Genomic DNA, 17,003 nt, shown 5'->3' with positions numbered 1-17,003 from the left:
TGGATGGAGGGGTGGATGGAGGGGTGGATGGATGGATGGGGGTAGATGGATAGATGGGTGCGTGGGTGGATGGACGGATGGAGAGGTGGGTGGATGGATGGGCGGGGGGGATGGGTGGGTGAGTGGACGGAGGAGTGGGTGGGTGGATGGAGAGGTGGATGGATGGATGGGTGGGTGGGTGGATGGGTGGATACAGGGGTGGGTGGATGGGTGGATGGAGGGGTGGGTGGATGGGTGGAGGGGTGGAGGGGGGTGGGTGGGGGGGTGGGTGGATGGATGGATGGATGGGTGGGGGTAGATGGATAGATGGGTGGGTGGGTGGATGGACAGATGGAGGGGTGGGTGGATGGATCGATGGATGAGTGGGGGTAGATGGATAGATGGGTGAGTGGGTGGGTAATGGACGGATGGAGGGGTCTGTGGGTGGATGGGCGGGTGGGCGGGTGGGTGGGTGGATATAGGGGTGGGGGGGGTGGGTGGATGGAGGGGTGGTACATGGGTGGGTGGGTATATGAATGCATAAGTAACCACTTGTGCTTACCAAACCTGGATTCTAAAATACTTTAGTTATAACTGAGGACAAAGTTTAGTAAATGAAAATATTCTTAAAACTTTTAACTTTAAAAAATCAGTATTCGTCAGGTGGCTGCCTACTTTTCCAGGGCTGGATGGGGTTGGGGGTTTGGAGACTGGGTTGGTCTTTGGAGACCAACGGAGCAGCTCCACGCCTTCCCAGACGTCGAGAAGCCAGAGGCTCAGCCAGCCCCCAGCCCACCCCTCCCCGGCCCTCCCACCCTCGGCTCTCTGCTCAGACCTGCTCTCATACATCTCTTCGTGTGCACCTTGTGTGCAGACATGACCCACAGAGGCTGGAGCACGGGCTCCGACCTGCACAGAGCAAACACACGCAAGGTCTCAGAGCCAGGATTTGAACTCAGCTCCATCAACCCGGCTGACCCTATTCCACAGCTCCTCCCAGGGCTCTACACTCTTCTAGGGACTGCCCTCACTCCGTGCTCCCCAGCAACCTCCTGACCACTGCTTCTCCCGAGAGCAGGTGAGCAGGATCCCGGGCCCCTGTGCAGACATCGAGGCCACGGCACCCTCCTGCACCTGCATGCTCGCAACCCGGGGCGTGTGTCCCAGCTCACCGGCCCCGCACGGCTCTCCCTCCCTATTCGTCGCTGCGCTGCCTCAAACAGGAGAAGCACCTTTACGTGAACCCAAGAAATAACCCTGCGGGTTACTCAGCCAGGTGCCAGAGGCCCCCCAGGAGCCCAGCCCCGAGCACGGGCCCGTCGTGGGAGGGAAAGAAAGATGGGGCAAGTTACCTGTATTTGTAGGTTTGCTTCTGGATTTTGACCATCAGAGGGGTCTCATTTTTTATAAACCAGGGTTCTTCATCCTCAGCAAATGGAGGAATGTCATTAAGGAAGATTTGGGCATCTAATTCTTTGCGGAAAGAGCAGGTCATGGGCAGGTGGCTGTTGTCGGTCGAGTAAATGTGCATTTCTGGAGGCAGAGTCAGGTCATCGTTCAGAAGAAACCGCTTATAGTCGTAGAAAAAGGGGTCCTGTCCCTCCGGCTGGTCCCAGTCCACCTTCTCCTCATCTGAGAGGCTGAGTCTAGCAGGAGAGTGAGTGAGGAAGCCCGAGTACTCGGGGTAGTTGTGGATGGAGAAGCTGTGGGGAACCTCCGTGCACAGCTTGATGAGGTGCTCCCGGACCCACAGCCCAACGTCCTGCCTGCCGTCCGGGTAGGTCTCCACGCCCGGCCCAAACCGTTGGTCCGCTTTGTACAGCCCCTGCGAAGCGAAAGTCACCAGGGCAAGAGACATCGTTCAGCAGGGCCCTGAGCTTTGCAACCGTTTTCTCAAAATCAAAGAAAAACAAAATTCCAAGAGAAGCGTCTTCATTCAGTCAACAAATACTTACGGAGGCCGAGTATGCACCCGGCATGGTGTCCCAGAGCAAACGTGTAAATATGGAATGCATTGGGGGAGAAAGGTGCTTCGGACCCAGGGTGGTCAGCAGTGGCCTTAGCAGTAAGGTGGGGACATGACCGGGGGTCTCAAGGTGGAAGCGTGTCAGGGATACCACGTGTGGGCTCATTTCAGGGAACCCCTTGTAGCAGTGACATTGTGGGCCCAGCCCAGCCACCCAGGGCAGCGGAGATGCGGGGCCCTGGGTCAGAGAGACTGTGGCAGGTGTGACCTGAGGAGACAGGCGGGGGGGGGGGGGGGGGGGGGAGCTAACCCCCCCGCTTCCCATGAACCCAGCAGAGTGCAGTGATTTCTGGGCCTCTCGAGGCCCTTCCGCTGGGTGGGGCGGTCTGTGCTGGGTGGGGGATGTGTGGCGAGGGGAGGGCCAAGAGGGCCTTGGATGAAAGGTAATGCTGGGCCCACAAAAAGGGACGGGAAGCTGGAGAGGGGCCTGGCTTCCCAGGAGAGCTGGCTCTGAAGGGCATCTGGAGGTCACTGGGAGCCACAGCGGGGACCTCCGTGTCACTCCCTGGTGCCACGCCCTCGCCTGGGACCCTGGGACAGGGCCCCTATCTCAGAGCCCCGGGCTTGCAGACTTACTTGGGGCGTAAGTCTCTGAGCTACACAGTCCCCCACAAGAAGTTCACAGTCTAGAGCAGAGGAAAGAACATGCAAGGAACAGTAAGACACGCCAAGGAGGACTTCATCGTGCAAAGCAGCTGGGTGGGGACGGCAGGGGCACTTCCGGGAGAATCTGCCGAGTGGCAGCAGGGCACCGAGTGCCGCCGCGGTCTGTGAAAGGGTCGGGGGCCGGGGGGAGGCGGTGCGCATTCATCCTGGCAGCGCCGGAGCGTCACCGAGGCGGCGGAAGCCACAGGATGGATGGGCCGAGAAGGAAGACTGCGGACGGGGCAAGAAAAGGGGGTGCAGGGAGGCAGGCGGTCGGAAAGGCAGCTGCTGGGGGTCTGTGCGGAGACCAAAGGCGTTCATGCCCCAAGAGCTGACCCAAGAGCTCCATTTCTAGGATTCTATCATAAGGACATAATCTCCTTAACATCGTAAGGAAACAATCCCAACGAGATCAAAGCTATAGTCACACATATGTTCACAACAGTACGTCTAGCAGCAAGCTCTTAATAACACTAACAGTTACGTTACTAGTAAAATACAATGGCAGTAATGTCGATGGTTAAAGAAAGGAGAATGTGTCTCCAGGACGCTACACGCCACAGGCTTAAAAAATTGCCTTTGATATGCATTTACTTTGTGACCAACAATCCCCCTCTAGGAACGTATCCCGAAGATCACCGACAAAAGCGTGGAACCATTAACCGGCGAGACCGTCACCACGGTGCCCCTCGGCACCACAAAGGCCGGAGGAAAGTGCGCCTGTGGTTGACCCTTCCCAAGCAGTGAGGAGGGGGTCTGGGCTGTCGGGAGGAAGGGCAACCACAGGCGGCCCCGGGAAGCGTGCAGGGTGCACATCCCACTGCCTACGCGGGGAGGAACGTGTGTGCACGTGTGCTCCTGGTGTGTAAATGCAAAGAGGAAGCTGTACAAACAATCCCCGGTGACGAGAGAGGACTCCGGATAGAAACAGTAGAAGCTGGACTCCTGTGGGGGGACCCTGTTTGCTAGATTTGCCTTCAGAAAAATATCCATTTTTTACTGAATTACCAAACTAAATTAAAGCAAGATCGTAAAAATCAAATCCTAAACAATGAAAGCAACACCACTGAACCTAGCTCTCCCTCCAGGCAGCACGGACGGACAGTAGCTCACGTGATTGGATTCCACCTTCCCAGTGGGATGGGTCCCAGGGACAAAAGGCAGGAAAGGAGCCCTGAGTTGTTTTAGGAGCCACGGCGCTGGAGCTAATGCTACACCATCATTCTGAAACTGTCATACATATTTCACGGGGGGAAATAAATAGGAAATGTGTTAACGTTAAAAACAAAGATTTTTAAGACTAATTGCAAAGACATGCAAATACGATACCATGGCTGTTGAGTAAAAGCCCCGTATTCCCAAACTGGAGCTGGAGACGTCCGTATGAACTGATGGTGTCTTTTCTCATTTAGAGAGAAAAAAAAAAATCTAGATCTGCTATTGAAAAAGCCTACAAATGAAAACCAGCCAACACGATAGTAATAAGCACCCAAATGGTGGTTTTTCCACACCACGCCCCATCTAGGAACCAGGCCTGCCAGATCAACAGTCAATCCTGGGACCAGGGCAGGAGGTGTATGGATGAGCTGGGGTCTCCTTGCCCCAACAAAAGGCAAGAAAACCACCGACACCTGGTGGAGCTATGTCTACTGCAAGAACCAAACTAAAGCAAAAACCAAACTCCCCCGACCCAAGAGTGACAATTTGGGCATCCAAAAGCATAACCACCACAATGTGCTGAGATACACCAAATATACTAAAATCCGTGAGTTTATACAGATCCGAAAAACAAACAAACAAAAAAAACCCGAGTAAGCTCCACCGATCGCCATTGAAGAATGTTAGGTAATCATCCACTTGTTACCCTGACGAGGGGCAAAAAAGGAAAAGATCAAGTGTCATTTCGCCTTCCCCATAAAACTACCTCAAAGTAACCAAACAGTTGATGAAGGCTGTTGTAGACAAAAGAACTCTAGTTAATAAATGAAGGAGGGATCGTAGATTTAGAGTGTCACCAACTTGCGCCCTCTAATGAAATGACGGTCCAGCGATATTGTCCAAAATCACAAGTAAGGTGAGGAGGCCGTCGGAACCGACGGAAAAGGACTGCAGACACCGGCACCCACGGATCAGTCCCGACATCACATGAAGAAACACGGCTAGACACGTGTCTCCAAGTGTGGTTTTTAACAAAGGTACAAAAGCAGCAGTAGAGAAATGACAGTCTTCTCGACCGATGGCACCGGATCAGCCGGCCGCCTACAGGTGGAGGTGGGGGAGGGGAGGAGGCCCAACCAACCGTTGCTTCACGTGCAGTGCAAACATTAACCCAGAACGGATCCCAGACCTAAATGTCAGAGCCAAAACCATGACATGCAGAAGAGAACACAGACGAAAATCTTAGGAAACTTGGATTAAGCTAAAATTGCGTAACTAGGACATAAAAAAGCAAGAACCAGGGAAAGAAAACTCGATAAGCCTATGAGTGGCTAAAATTAACTTTTTTAATGTTTATTTATTCTTGAGAGACAGAGATATAGCATGAGCAGAGGGGCAGAAAGAGAGGGAGACAGAATCCAAATCAGGCTTCAGACTGAGCTGTGAGCACAGCCCCGATATGGGGCTCAAACCCACAAACCAAGAGATCATGACCTGAGCTGAAGTCAGATGCTTACCTGACTGAGCTGCCCAGGCGCCCCATGAGTGGCTGAAATGGAAAATGGCACAACCACTTTGGAAAACCCTTCGGAGGTTTCTTACAAAACTTGCCATGCACGTCACCTACGGCCAGCGATCCCACTGGCGGTATTTACCCAAATGAAAAGACAGACGTGTGTGCACATGAAGACTTGTAATCAAACGTTTTTAGCAGTTTTACTCATAATAACCAAAAACTTGAAAGAACTCAAACATGTAGCTATTGGCGAATCAGGAAAACACGTGTCTCGAATCCACACAACGGAATACTACCTCACCGCAAAAGAAACAAATTGCTGCCATATGCAAATACGTACGAATCTCAAAAGAATCACGCCCTAAGCCAGAGAAATCGAACATGCAGTAACACCCATTCCACTGATCTGAAACAACGGAAAAGGGGACGTTGTGATGAAAAGCAGAGCAGCGTCATCGAGAGCTGAGGGGTTGGGGCTGGAGATGGACTCCAGTATATATTAGGGGCTTGGACGGGGTACAATGCTTGCACACGAACATGCACGCAAAACACCATATATAAATGTTTACAGCAGCTTGATTCATAATCAACAAAAGCTGGAAAGGAGCGTCTGTCAGCTGGGAATGGAGAACGGCGCCATGCACTTGGAACACTGCTCAGCACTAAGGAAGGAGCTGCGGACTCACCACAAGGCAGATGAACCTTCAATACGATCGCTAGGTGAAAGGCACCAGCCTCAAAAGTCTACCTACTGTATTTCACTAGCCTGGTATTCTTGCAAAGGCAAATCATCTGCAAAACAACTGGCCAGGGCTGGGGTGGGAGGAGAGACCGGTCCCAAAGGGGCACCGGCAGGAGCGGAGAAGGAGCCGTCCTGTACGTTGACGGCAGTAGTAGTCACACAACTCCACGCTCGTGAAAACCTTCACAACTGCACACTCAAGGGGGTGGACTGTACCCTAAGTTACGCCGTCCGGAAATAAAAGGAGGAAAGGCAACTGTTTCTGCAAAACCAGGAATGTCCTCCACAAATAAAGACAAGCTTCAAGGGGCGCCTGGGTGGCTCAGTCGGTTGAGCGGCCGACTTCGGCTCAGGTCATGATCTCATAGTCCTTGAGTTCGAGCCCTGCGTCGGGCTCTGTGCTGCCAGCTCAGAGCCTGGAGCCTGCTTCAGATTCTGTGTCTCCCTCTCTCTCTGACCCTCCCTCGTTCATGCCCTGTCTCTCTCTGTCTCAAAAATAAATAAACATTAAAAAAAATTTTTTTTTAAAAAAGACCAGTTTCAAGACAATCTATGTGGAATGATCCAGCTTATGTATAAAAAAGTAAGTATTACGGTGCATTTGCAGTTTAATCTAAAGGATACACAATTCCCTGCTCTGGAAAATGGGATCATGAAGCATCCTGTCTTCTCATTCGTGTTCGTTTTCTTTTTATGAACCTTATTATTGGTACTGTTAACGATCTTTAAAAATAAGGAAGTTACCACTTGTTACACAAATAAACTTCCCCAGGACCTAAGTATCTTTCTGTCCAGTGGCCTGAGCACACAGAGCCCCGCCCTTCATCTGCATCAGGGGTGGCCCCGCCCCCTCACCTGCACCCAGGGTGACCCTCCCCCCTCCCCCCCAACTCCAGGGCGGCCTCACCTGTCACCCACATCTGGGGCAGCCTTGCCCCCTCACACCCCCACACCTCCCCCAACCAGGGGCGCCCCGCCCCCTCACCCTCCTTCACACTCACACACCCCTTGGTGGGGGCAGCTCCTTCACCCTTCCTCACACCGCCCCCCCCAGGGGCTGCCCCACCTCCTCACCCCCTGGCGGCCCCTCCCCCTCCCCTGGTGGCCCCGCCCCTCACACCCCCGTGGCCCTGCCCCCTCACCTGCACCTGGCGTAGTCCTGCCCCCTCACCTCCACAGGGCGGCCCCCCCCTCCCCTGTGGCCCCGCCCCCTCACCTGGAAGAGCCTGGTCTTCAGGTACATGGTGCCGTAGCCCTCTCGGTAGCTGAGGTAAAACATGCCAGTGAAGCTGGAGCCGTCGGGCCACTGGTAGGTGCCCAGCCCGTGGCGGTGGTCCCGGTAAAACTGCCCGTGGTACAACTGTGAAGAGCGCTCAGTGACAGGCTGTGTCCGAGAAGCTGCTCCTGGCCACCCCCCACCCCAGCCTTCCAGGAAGCCCCCCAGGTGGAGGCAGCCCGCCAGGCTGGCAGTGAGGCGGACCACAGGGGCACCTGGCCACGGGGCCCCTTCAAGTTCGGGGGCCGAACGAGTCTATGAGAGACGTCACCTATGTCACACAGAGCAGGTGCCAGGCGGTCGGGCCCCGGTGGCCCCCGTGTCGCCTGCCGTAGCTCCGGTAGGGGAATCTGGAGAGGCGTTGGAATGGCCACCACTGCGGAGCGACTCCTGGGTTTGGGCCGGAGCCCCGACCCGGGCTCAGCTCCACGTCTGCCTGGGTTTACAGGCAGCAGGATGGCGGGGGCAGGGGGGGGGGGCACCAGCCTCGGGCTCACCCGCGCAGCCCCACGTGTGACCCCAGGGGCAAGCTATGGGCCTGCGCGGGAACACTGGTGTGGCTACACTGAGCCACGGACGCCGGCCTCCGCTCGTGGCCCAAGCCCCACAAATGCCGGTGGCGGGTCTGTGCCGGCCCGCCTCCCTGCTGGGGCCTCAGGAGGGTCAAACAATGTGACGCCCATTGCGAGCTCTTCCCATGCCAGCCGCAGGCCGGTCCTGCAACGCTCGGAGACGGCTCTGTAGGAACGGGACCCCAGGTGTGGCTGCTTTCGTGCCCTCCTCTGTCCTCGGGTAACGGAGAGGACTCCCCGTGGGGCTGGTGGCTGACGGACCAGGCACCAGTGACCAGGCCTGTCCGACCAGACGACTCCCGACCCCGGCCCCGGCCTCAATTTGGGTTTGGCCACAGGACCCATGCCCGGGGCCAGACCAGTGTCCCCAGGGCCCTTCCTCTCCCCCAGAAGTGTCAGGCGTAGCTCCCACAGGCTCGCCAGGTGGCGGAAGGTTAGTCTGGGCGCCAACACAGAGACGGGGAGAGAGGGGGCCCGACAAGGTCATCAGAATCCCCGGACCAGCCAGGCCTCGGGCTGCAGAGCCCCGCTGATGGACTTTCCATCGTAAGAGCCAACGAAGGCCCTTTTCAGCGCTGCCTGGGTTGAACGTGGGCTCCGCCGGCGCTTCTGAAGAGAATGTCGAGCACGAGGACACGCGGAGCAGAGGGACACGAGGCCAGGGGCTGCCCGCTCCTGCCAACACCCGCACCACTTTGTGGGGGAAAGCGGAGTCCACCCGACTCGAAAACAACTGTGTACGAGCGTCGGTCCATACGCGGGAGAGAGGCTCTCTGCCCCCCTCCCCAGGAGAAAGCAGCATTGGAGGGAGGCCCTTCCACAGCCACCCCATCCGTCCCCACCCCTGCACTCACACCACGAGCTGCGTCTGACCGGCCAGGGCTGATGTGCTCAGGCCATTAACGCGTGTAGGGTCACCGCTGGTGGGTGGCACACTCTCTCGTCCCCCTGGCCTCTCCGGCTTGTGAGCTGTCTCGGCTGCACAAGCAGCTGCTCCGCGGACCCGGAGGTCCCGCCGGGCAGTAATGAGGCCGAGGCCCCGCCACCACACCCGCCCCCCGTGGTCTCCCTCACGGTGGAACCCGGGCTCCGCGGGACAGGCCGGCACGCCCAACCTCCCACAGCCACGAACGAGGGCACGGGACACCACGGCGTTGGGTAAAAGAAAGAAACTAGCCGAGGACTGGTTTCAGTGCCAGTCCCGGAGCCACGGGAGTCAGCGCTTGAACCACCAGTGTCACGGTGGCTTCCACTCAACACAGGCTTCGGCCCCGGCCTCCCGGTCACCTGAGGTCCGGAGGCTCGTCTGAGCTTGAGGTGCGTTCTGGGAGAGGGATCGGCAGGGGTGCGGGGGAAGGTTCGCCCCTGCCTGCAGCTGCGCCTGCCCCCCCTGCCCCTGCCGCCCCCAGGCTCCGGCCCGAGACCCCGGTTATCAGGCCGCCCTGCTCTCCTCTGGCAATCACGCACTGACACACCCAGCCCCGGCTGCTCTTCTGAGCCTGGACCCCACTGGGCCTGGATCTGAACGAAAGTACCCTACGGGGCCGTCTCCCCAGCTCGCAGTAGAACCCACGCTCTGGAAATCTCCCCACTGGACAAGCAGGCAGCCGCAGCTACAGGTGTCGGCCGCGGTCGTGCCACAGGCCAGGCCGCTGTGCCCTCCCCCAGGCACCTGCGGAGCTCCCACAGGTCCCCGGGAGTCTCCACTGGGGTCCTGGACGCGGCCTACTGTGTGGGCTCTGGAGCCTGCTCCCATCTGACTGCTAAAAAGATCCTTCCCTTCTCTTTAACCCTAAATACGATGCAATTTCACCGACGTACATACAGCTCCATGCAGTAATTTGAAGTTTTTGAACAGTTGCCCAGAATAAGAATTTATCGTAAGTAACCCTTCCCAAGCCGCAGCCCGGGAATGCCCAGGCCAACTGCATGTGTGACCCTGGACAACTGTGAGAATGTTTCTCTCTGGAAGTTTCTGGAAGGTTTCTCTCTGGAAGGTAGAAAAGACACAAGCCCAGCACCCTTCCTGCCGGAGACCGGCAAGTCTGCCTCACACCCCTCTTAGAAGAAAAGAGACAGCCAGGCCCTGGCGGGGACAGCCACGGAAGCCACCTACCTCGCCCGTGGGCCAAGAGAATTCACCGTATCCCAGCTTCATGTCCAGCCCGAAGTCCCCTTGGTACACACAGCCATCCTGCCACTCCTGCACGCCTCGGACCAGCTGGATGTAGGCCTCCTTCAGGTCCTGCCCCCTGGGGGGACCCTCGGACTCCTCTTCCTCCTCCGGGGCCTCTAGGATGTCCCTAGGAAGGTGAAGTGGGGGGGGGGGCGGCGAGGAAGATCAATGCTGGAACCGGCCTGAGGGGGGGACCACGTGCAGAGAACACACACTATCTCGTCTCTTCCTCCAACAACCCCGAGGCAGACGCTCTTGCCACTCCCATTTTGCAGAGCGGGAAACTGAGGCATGGGCATGCAGTGACTGCCCAAGGTCACACAGGAAGTGTGCAACCCCGAGTCTCTAACATGGGTAAAGGGCTGCCGGTGTCCTGGAAGCTGATGGGTTCCAGCTCCAGCTGTTTGCGGGGCCAGCCTTGTGTCCACCAGCAGCCCAGAGCGCCGCAGCAGTGTCTTCCCCCCCGGGGGCCGGCAGCCTGGCCCACAGCCGGGCAGGAGGCAGACACCTGGCAGGCACGCATGGACCAGTGGGTGGTCTGAACAAGGAGAGGGAGCTTCGGTCCAAGAGCAGCAGCCAGCTGCCTACTAAGAGAGACCACAGGGATGGGCGGGTGCACAGCAAGGGGCAGAAAATGTTCACGAGGGCGAGCTGGCTTCTTTTCTGCTCTTGCTAAGAGTACAAATCCTGACCTAAAGGGTGACCTACCCCCAGCCCCCGTCACACACACAGCCCCCCTCTCTGCCTCCCTCTCAACTTAAGGGCTCTCTGGGGATGCTGTATCTCGATGTCTCTGGTCTACAGACCTGTGCCACTGTCGGGCTGACGGTCTAGCTAGGCTGCTGAAAGCATGGAAACCCTCGGACCTTGAGCCCCCTCCACCAGCCAGCCCTCAAATGCCAGCAGTGAGTCACAGAGGCTTCACAAAGCTTTGCCCAAAGAAGGGATACAGCTGCTGTGAACACAAAAATCTCCATTTGCCACTTTGTTATGCATTTGAAGAAAGAAGCCAGGAAAAACAGATACATACATGCAACAATGAAAAAATCTGAGGGCTGCGCTTTGGTTTGTTTCTTCTTTGGCTTACCTGTGCTTATGGGTTGAATTATGTTTCCCCCCAGCCCCCAACACACACACACACACACACACACACACACACACACACACTCCTACGTTAGAGCCTACATCCCAAGACTTTACCTGGGACTGCATTTACAGAGGTAACCAAGTTAAAGTGAGGTCATCAGTGGGGGCCTAGTCCAATGTGACTGTTGTACTATGACAAGGGAAAGAAGTTTGGACACACAGGAACACACAGAGAGAAGATGATGTGTGGACACAGGGAGAAGACAGCCGTCTACAAGGCAAGGAGGGAGATCTGGAACAGATTCTCCCTCTCACCCTCAGAAGAAACCACCCTGCCCACACCTTGACCTTGGGCTCCAGCCTCTGGCCTGAAAGACAATACATCTCTATTGTTTAAGGCACCCTGTGGGTGGCACTTTGTTGCAGCCCCAGCAGACTAACATGCCACTTTTCTTGCTTTGCCACAGGGCACACACACTACATGCTTAATTTAAAAATTAAAAAAAAAACAAACCTTTTTTTGAGTTATTAAGAGGAAAAGGTAATGGACTATAAAAACATGAACAAATGGAAAATTTTCTCAAAAAGCCAAAGGAAATGATTTTAAAACAAAGCAAAAAAATTACTAACACAAGCAATCAGCCGTAAGGCCCACTGTTGAGTCATTGGAAATGCCCAGCTGGCTGGCCGGGTGAGCAGGGTGGGCATGTGGTTCTGCCACCAGACAGGCTCCCTGTCCCCCTTGGGGCTCAGAGACCTTTCTCCTCTGTAAAACAGGGACTCTATCAGTCCGCTCAGGCTATTGCAAAGTCCCACAGGCAGGGAGCTTGAGCCACAAACATCCATTCTCACGGTTCTGGAGGGGGACACTAGACATCTAAGGGTGCCTGCAGACTCGGTTCCCAGACAAGGCCAGGCTCCTAGTTCATAGATGGCACCTGTGTCCTCATGTGGCAGAGAAAGAAAGTGTCGGCTTCTTCCTCTTCTTAGAAGGGCACTAATGTCATCATGGGGCCCCACAACTCTAAGCCTAATCACTCCCCAAAAGCCCCACCTCCAGGGCTGGGTGTGTCAATGCGTAGAGGATGGCGTGCTTGCCAGAGGAGAGCAGGGCGGCCTGACAACCGGGGTCCCGGGCTGGAGCCTGGGGAGCAGCAGGGGCAGGGGGGACAGGGGCAGCGGGGGCAGGCGCAGCTGCAGGCAGGGCAGAGCTTCTGAGCCCCCCACCCCTGAGCCTCCAGACCTCACGTGACGGTGACCGGGGCAGGGGCCAGGACGGCTAGGGCCTGTGCCTGCGCTGAGCCTGTGGAGGAGCACAAGTCAGCAGGACGTTGGGGGTTAGGGCTTCAACACGGATTTCGGGAGTGCGAGTGGGGGAAGGGAGGCACAGTGCAGTCCACCAACAGGGACAAGAACAACAGGACTACAGGGTGGGTTTCACAAGATGCCACGGTTAGGCCGGGAGGGCAGCCAGCCCCTGGCCCAGAGTAGGCCTGGGAGGTGTGGGCTCTCACTGTTAACACCATAGTGTGAAGCCGCCCAGCTTGGGAACCCTCGTGGCGAGGCTAGGCCAAGGCAGAGTGGCCGAGTTAGAAGGGAGTGCGGACATCTGGCCGGGGGGGGGGGGGGTGAGGGGGTGTTCCAGCTACCCCGTGTTGTAATTTTCCTCAGTGGTTGCTGATACAACGCTCAGGTCTTCCTCTCTCTCCAGAGACTACTTTTTGAGGGGTAAAATAACTTTTAGGGGTTTTTAGCACCTACCCCAACGCTGGATCCCAGCTAAGTCTGGTCCCCAGGGTGAGGCTGGGAACCACCCCCCCCCCCCCGCAGGGGGGCCCCCACACCTTTTGGTAGAGAGCATCTCCAGAGTCCCCAGGAAGTCAGTGGCAGTAGGCTGGCCGTCTCTCCCTGCCAGCTGATTTTCAGAGATGTCATCATCTGGGACTTTATAATACAAGGCTGAGGGACACCCACTTTCCATGCCTCTCGTCTTTGAACCTGAAAGCAAAGCCAGGGACCCACATCCGCCCTCAGAGCTCCTGGCGGGCCCCGGGGACATGCCCACAGCCCCACCCGCCTCAGAGAAACAAAGCCCCCCTCCCCTAACCCGGTCGATACCCCCATCCTGTTGGAAACTCCGCCAGCGTCCCTCCTGCGGGGGCAGGAACCACACATTAAGAGCCATCTGGGCCACCCTCCCACGACCTCTTTAGGGCCCTACGTTGGAGTCAATATTCCTCCCCGAACAGCAGGCGTCCCCTCCCCCCAGGTCTCTGATGCCAGCCCGCGAGGGCGGCCGGACCAAGTGCAGGGAGACGGCCCTCATCCGACCTCACACAAGCACGTCGGGTCCCAAATTTCCTGCCTGTCCCAGACGCGGGAGGACAGAGGGCCGGGCCCAGGGGGCGTCGGGACCACGCGCAGAGCCCCGGGACACGCCCCTTCCCGTCTCACCGCGCTCCCGCCGGGATCCCGACCGCGCCCCTGCCGCGGGCCGCACCGAGGGTCGGAGAGCTCACACCTTCTGCACCCAGTCCGCCCAGGGCGGCGGCCAGCGCAGCGCAGCCCCACTCGCAAGTCTCGTCCCGCTCCGCGCAGCGCCCGGAGCCCCAGAGCGTCGGGTTTCCCTGGAGACCTGCCCACCGCCCCAGCGCCGGACGCTCTCGGCCTCCACCAATCCCCGCGCCCGGCCCCTCCCCAGACCACGCCCCGCCCCCGGGCGTCCTTGGCGGAACAGGGGGCGCCCCTCTGTGACCTCACGGGGCCCCCGCCTGCCCGCGGCCGCCGAGCCCCCCACGCCCCGGCGCTAGCGGGCCTTGTGCCTGAGCCCCGCGAGACGCGGGAACCCGGCCGCCTGTGTCCGCTACGGGCACCGAAATCCACGTCCAGCAGAGGACGGTGAGCCAGCTCTGGGCCAAGGTCTCAGGGAGAGCGTGGGGAGAGCACTAAGCCCCCTACGCTCCCCCCCGCCCCCCGCCCCCCGGGAAGAGAGCATGGTGGGGTGTGCCCGGGAGACACCTGCGGAAACCGAGGGACAATGGGGTTAATCGTCCACCGCCGCGCGCCAGGACGCAGTACAGCCAAGATCTCCTCAAGCTCTGCCGGACTCCAAAGCCGGTTTTTGGCGGTTCCGTGCAAGTTTGTGGAAGGCACGGAGCGGAGCTCCTGGTCTGGTTCGGGACGAGTCGACAAAGGGGACTGAAGTCACGGAGAGAAAAAGGATTAGCTGTGGGGACCGAGGAGTCTCTAGGGAAGACTATGGAGAGAGGAGACCTGAATAGGGTTTCAGGGGATGCGCAGGAGTTCTCCAAAGAGCAAAGAAAGCGCAGTCCAGGGAACTGGGCTAAATGTGCAGAGAGGCACAGTGGTGGGAAACAGCACAAGGACTTTCTGCAAAGGAAGCAACTGGGGCCTCTTGGAGAGAGGGCGGGGCTCTCTGCAGGCGCAGGGCCTGGGGTTCTCAACCCAGACTGCCCCTTAGAAAGAGGGGAAAGAGACATGCAAAGAAGCCTAGCCGCACCCCCCCCCCCGCCGCCCCCAGTGGCTAGATTCAGGCTAAGGCTCTGGGGTGCTTCCTCCACCCCTCTATCTCCCAATTCCCCTTCTCCCTTCATATCCACCTTGGTTCCTGGATCCCCCCCTCTTTACTTCTTATCCTTCACTTTCAGGCCCCCTCTCTCTGCCCTGCTCCCTCCAACTGCAGCCTGGGCATTAGAGCACAAACCAAACTGTCTTTAAATTCCTGTTATGAAAAGAGAAAGAAGTGATCAACTTCAAAATATCCTACAAACTTATCAAACCGTACCATCTGTTGTAAGTTGAATGACATCCCCCCAAAAGATTAAGTTTAAATCCCAACTCCTGGTACCGGTGAATGACCTTATATGGAAATAGGGTCTTTGCAAATAATCAAGAGGTCATACTGGATTAGGGTATTCGCTAAACCAGATGACTAGTGTCCTTATAAGGAGACAGAGGCTTGGAAACCGCAAACCCAGGGAAAAATAAACTTGTTTTAAGCCATCTAGTTTGTGATACTCTGTTATAGATGAACCAAAATTGTGCCATGATTAATAAAACAAACCACAATATCAATGTATGCAGGGCTGCAGGACAGCTCTTCACTGCGGGACAGCTTTTCACTGAAACGGATCCCTGAAACACATCCCTGAATGACACTGGACATCAGAAAAACCTACTGGGGACGCCTGGGTGGCTCAGTCAGTGAAGTGTCTGACTTTGGCTCAGGTCATGATCTCGAGGCTGGTGGGATAGAGCCCCACGTCAGGCTCTGTGCTGACAGCTCAGCACCTGGAGCTGCTTCGGATTCTGCGTCTCCCTCTCTTTCTGCCCCTACCTTGCTCGCACTCTGTCTCTCAAAAATAAACGTTTGAAACAATTGTTTAAAAAGGGGGAAAAAACCTACAGAAGAAGTCTTCTTACATAGTAAATGTTGGGCAATAAATGATCTTAGTTTTTAAAAGTTACAGCGATGAACCAGAAGTTACTAAAAATAAAAAATAAATATGGGTGTATGAAGAAATGATGAAAAGGGCAGACAGCTTTATTTCATACGAACCATGTTTTACAATTAAAGTGAAACTAAGATACAGAAATTACAAAGAGCAATTAGGAAGCAGGTAAAAAGGAACATAGAGCTTTCTAAAAGGCACATCAAGCGGCAATGCAATCATGCGTAGTTACTAAGCGTACTCGCAGCCAAGCAGCCTACTAAGCCAAGCAGCCTACCAACAAAACGACCGGGAGGCTACTGGACCGGACCCCAGTCCTGTGCACTACAGCACAGCTTGAGGAGAAGCCCACCTCCCGGAGCCCTGCTGCGGCCCTCCGGCCCTGCGGCCCCTGCCCGACCGGACCCGTTCTGGGGAGGTGCCCGCGTCTGTGAACCATACCCCCACCCCTCGCAGGGACAGGCGCCGCAGCGGTCGCAGCGTCGTGCAGTGTCGCAGGCCAGCTGACCGAAAACACCGCCCTCGCGCGAAGGACCGCAGCTCGTGAACCTCCGCGTCCCCCACCGCGTCCCCCAGGGACCGCCCATTCATCCCAGAGTCCCGGCCCCGCCCACCCCACTGCGGCCAATCCCACTCGTCCTCCCAACCACGACGCCAGCCAATGGCCGCCATCCCCACCCGCAGCCAATCGGGGAAGGAGCCCCGCTCCGGCCGGCCAATAGGGAGGCAGCCAAGGCCCTGCGGGCAGGTCCCCGGGAGCCCTTTAGGACCCGGGGGTGCCCGGCGGTCCGCCCGGCCGCCCAAACTAGGTCCGCGGGCCGGGTGCCCGAGCGCCGGTTATGGACCCGGGAGGACCCGGCCGCTGCGGGGCCCCCGGGGCCGCCTCGCCCGCGCCGCCACCGTTCGCGCGCATCGCCCCGTCACTTTTCCTCGGGAGTGGGCGCACCGCGGCCGCGCCAGAGCTGCTGGAGCGCGCGGGCGTCAGCCTGTGCGTCAACGTCTCGCGTCAGCAGCCCGGCCCGAGCGCGCCCGGCGTGGCCGAGCTGCGCGTGCCCGTGTTCGACGACCCGGCCGAGGACCTGCTGACGCACCTGGAGCCCACCTGCGCCGCCATAGAGGCCGCGGTGCGCGCCGGCGGCGCCTGCCTAGTCTACTGCAAGAACGGCCGCAGCCGCTCGGCCGCCGTGTGCACCGCCTACCTCATGCGGCACCGCGGCCTCAGCCTGGCGCAGGCCTTCCAGGTGGGGCGGGGCTCCCAGGAGGGGCCACGGGTGGGACGGACCTGCCGGGTGGGGCGGGCCAGCCGGCGGGGCGGGCCTTCCAGGTGGGGCCTCGGGGAGGACGGACTTGCCGGG

General features: G+C 57.8%; 2 protein-coding genes across 8 annotated transcripts in view; one reads left to right on the top strand and one right to left on the bottom strand.

Annotated features, from left to right (window-relative positions):
* Positions 1 to 13,889, bottom strand: part of ANKMY1 (ankyrin repeat and MYND domain containing 1) — a 44,960-nt gene extending 31,071 nt beyond the window's left edge. For 6 of the 7 annotated variants that reach the window (XM_049614539.1, XM_049614542.1, XM_049614545.1 and 3 more), the window contains exons 1-5: positions 13,631 to 13,889; positions 13,021 to 13,174; positions 10,031 to 10,217; positions 7,283 to 7,426; positions 1,332 to 1,804 (exon numbers count right to left, since the gene is read on the bottom strand). In XM_049614539.1, the coding sequence (XP_049470496.1) occupies positions 1,332 to 1,804; positions 7,283 to 7,426; positions 10,031 to 10,217; positions 13,021 to 13,157 (941 nt within the window). In that variant the 5' untranslated portion in view covers positions 13,158 to 13,174; positions 13,631 to 13,889. The remainder of the gene's footprint in view (positions 1 to 1,331; positions 1,805 to 7,282; positions 7,427 to 10,030; positions 10,218 to 13,020; positions 13,175 to 13,630) is intronic. The other variant, XM_049614543.1, reaches the window with a different exon arrangement.
* A 2,557-nt stretch (positions 13,890 to 16,446) lies between these two features.
* DUSP28 (dual specificity phosphatase 28) overlaps positions 16,447 to 17,003 on the top strand; it is a 2,521-nt gene continuing 1,964 nt past the window's right edge. Inside the window, exon 1 of the mRNA XM_049614546.1 lies at positions 16,447 to 16,889. Coding sequence (XP_049470503.1) covers positions 16,488 to 16,889 — 402 coding nt within the window. The 5' untranslated portion in view covers positions 16,447 to 16,487. The remainder of the gene's footprint in view (positions 16,890 to 17,003) is intronic.

The sequence above is a fragment of the Panthera uncia genome, assembly GCF_023721935.1.
Source record: "Panthera uncia isolate 11264 chromosome C1 unlocalized genomic scaffold, Puncia_PCG_1.0 HiC_scaffold_3, whole genome shotgun sequence".
Classification (NCBI taxonomy): domain Eukaryota; kingdom Metazoa; phylum Chordata; class Mammalia; order Carnivora; family Felidae; genus Panthera; species Panthera uncia.
Note: the sequence above shows the minus strand (reverse complement) of the source record. Positions and strands in the feature narration are given on the sequence as shown.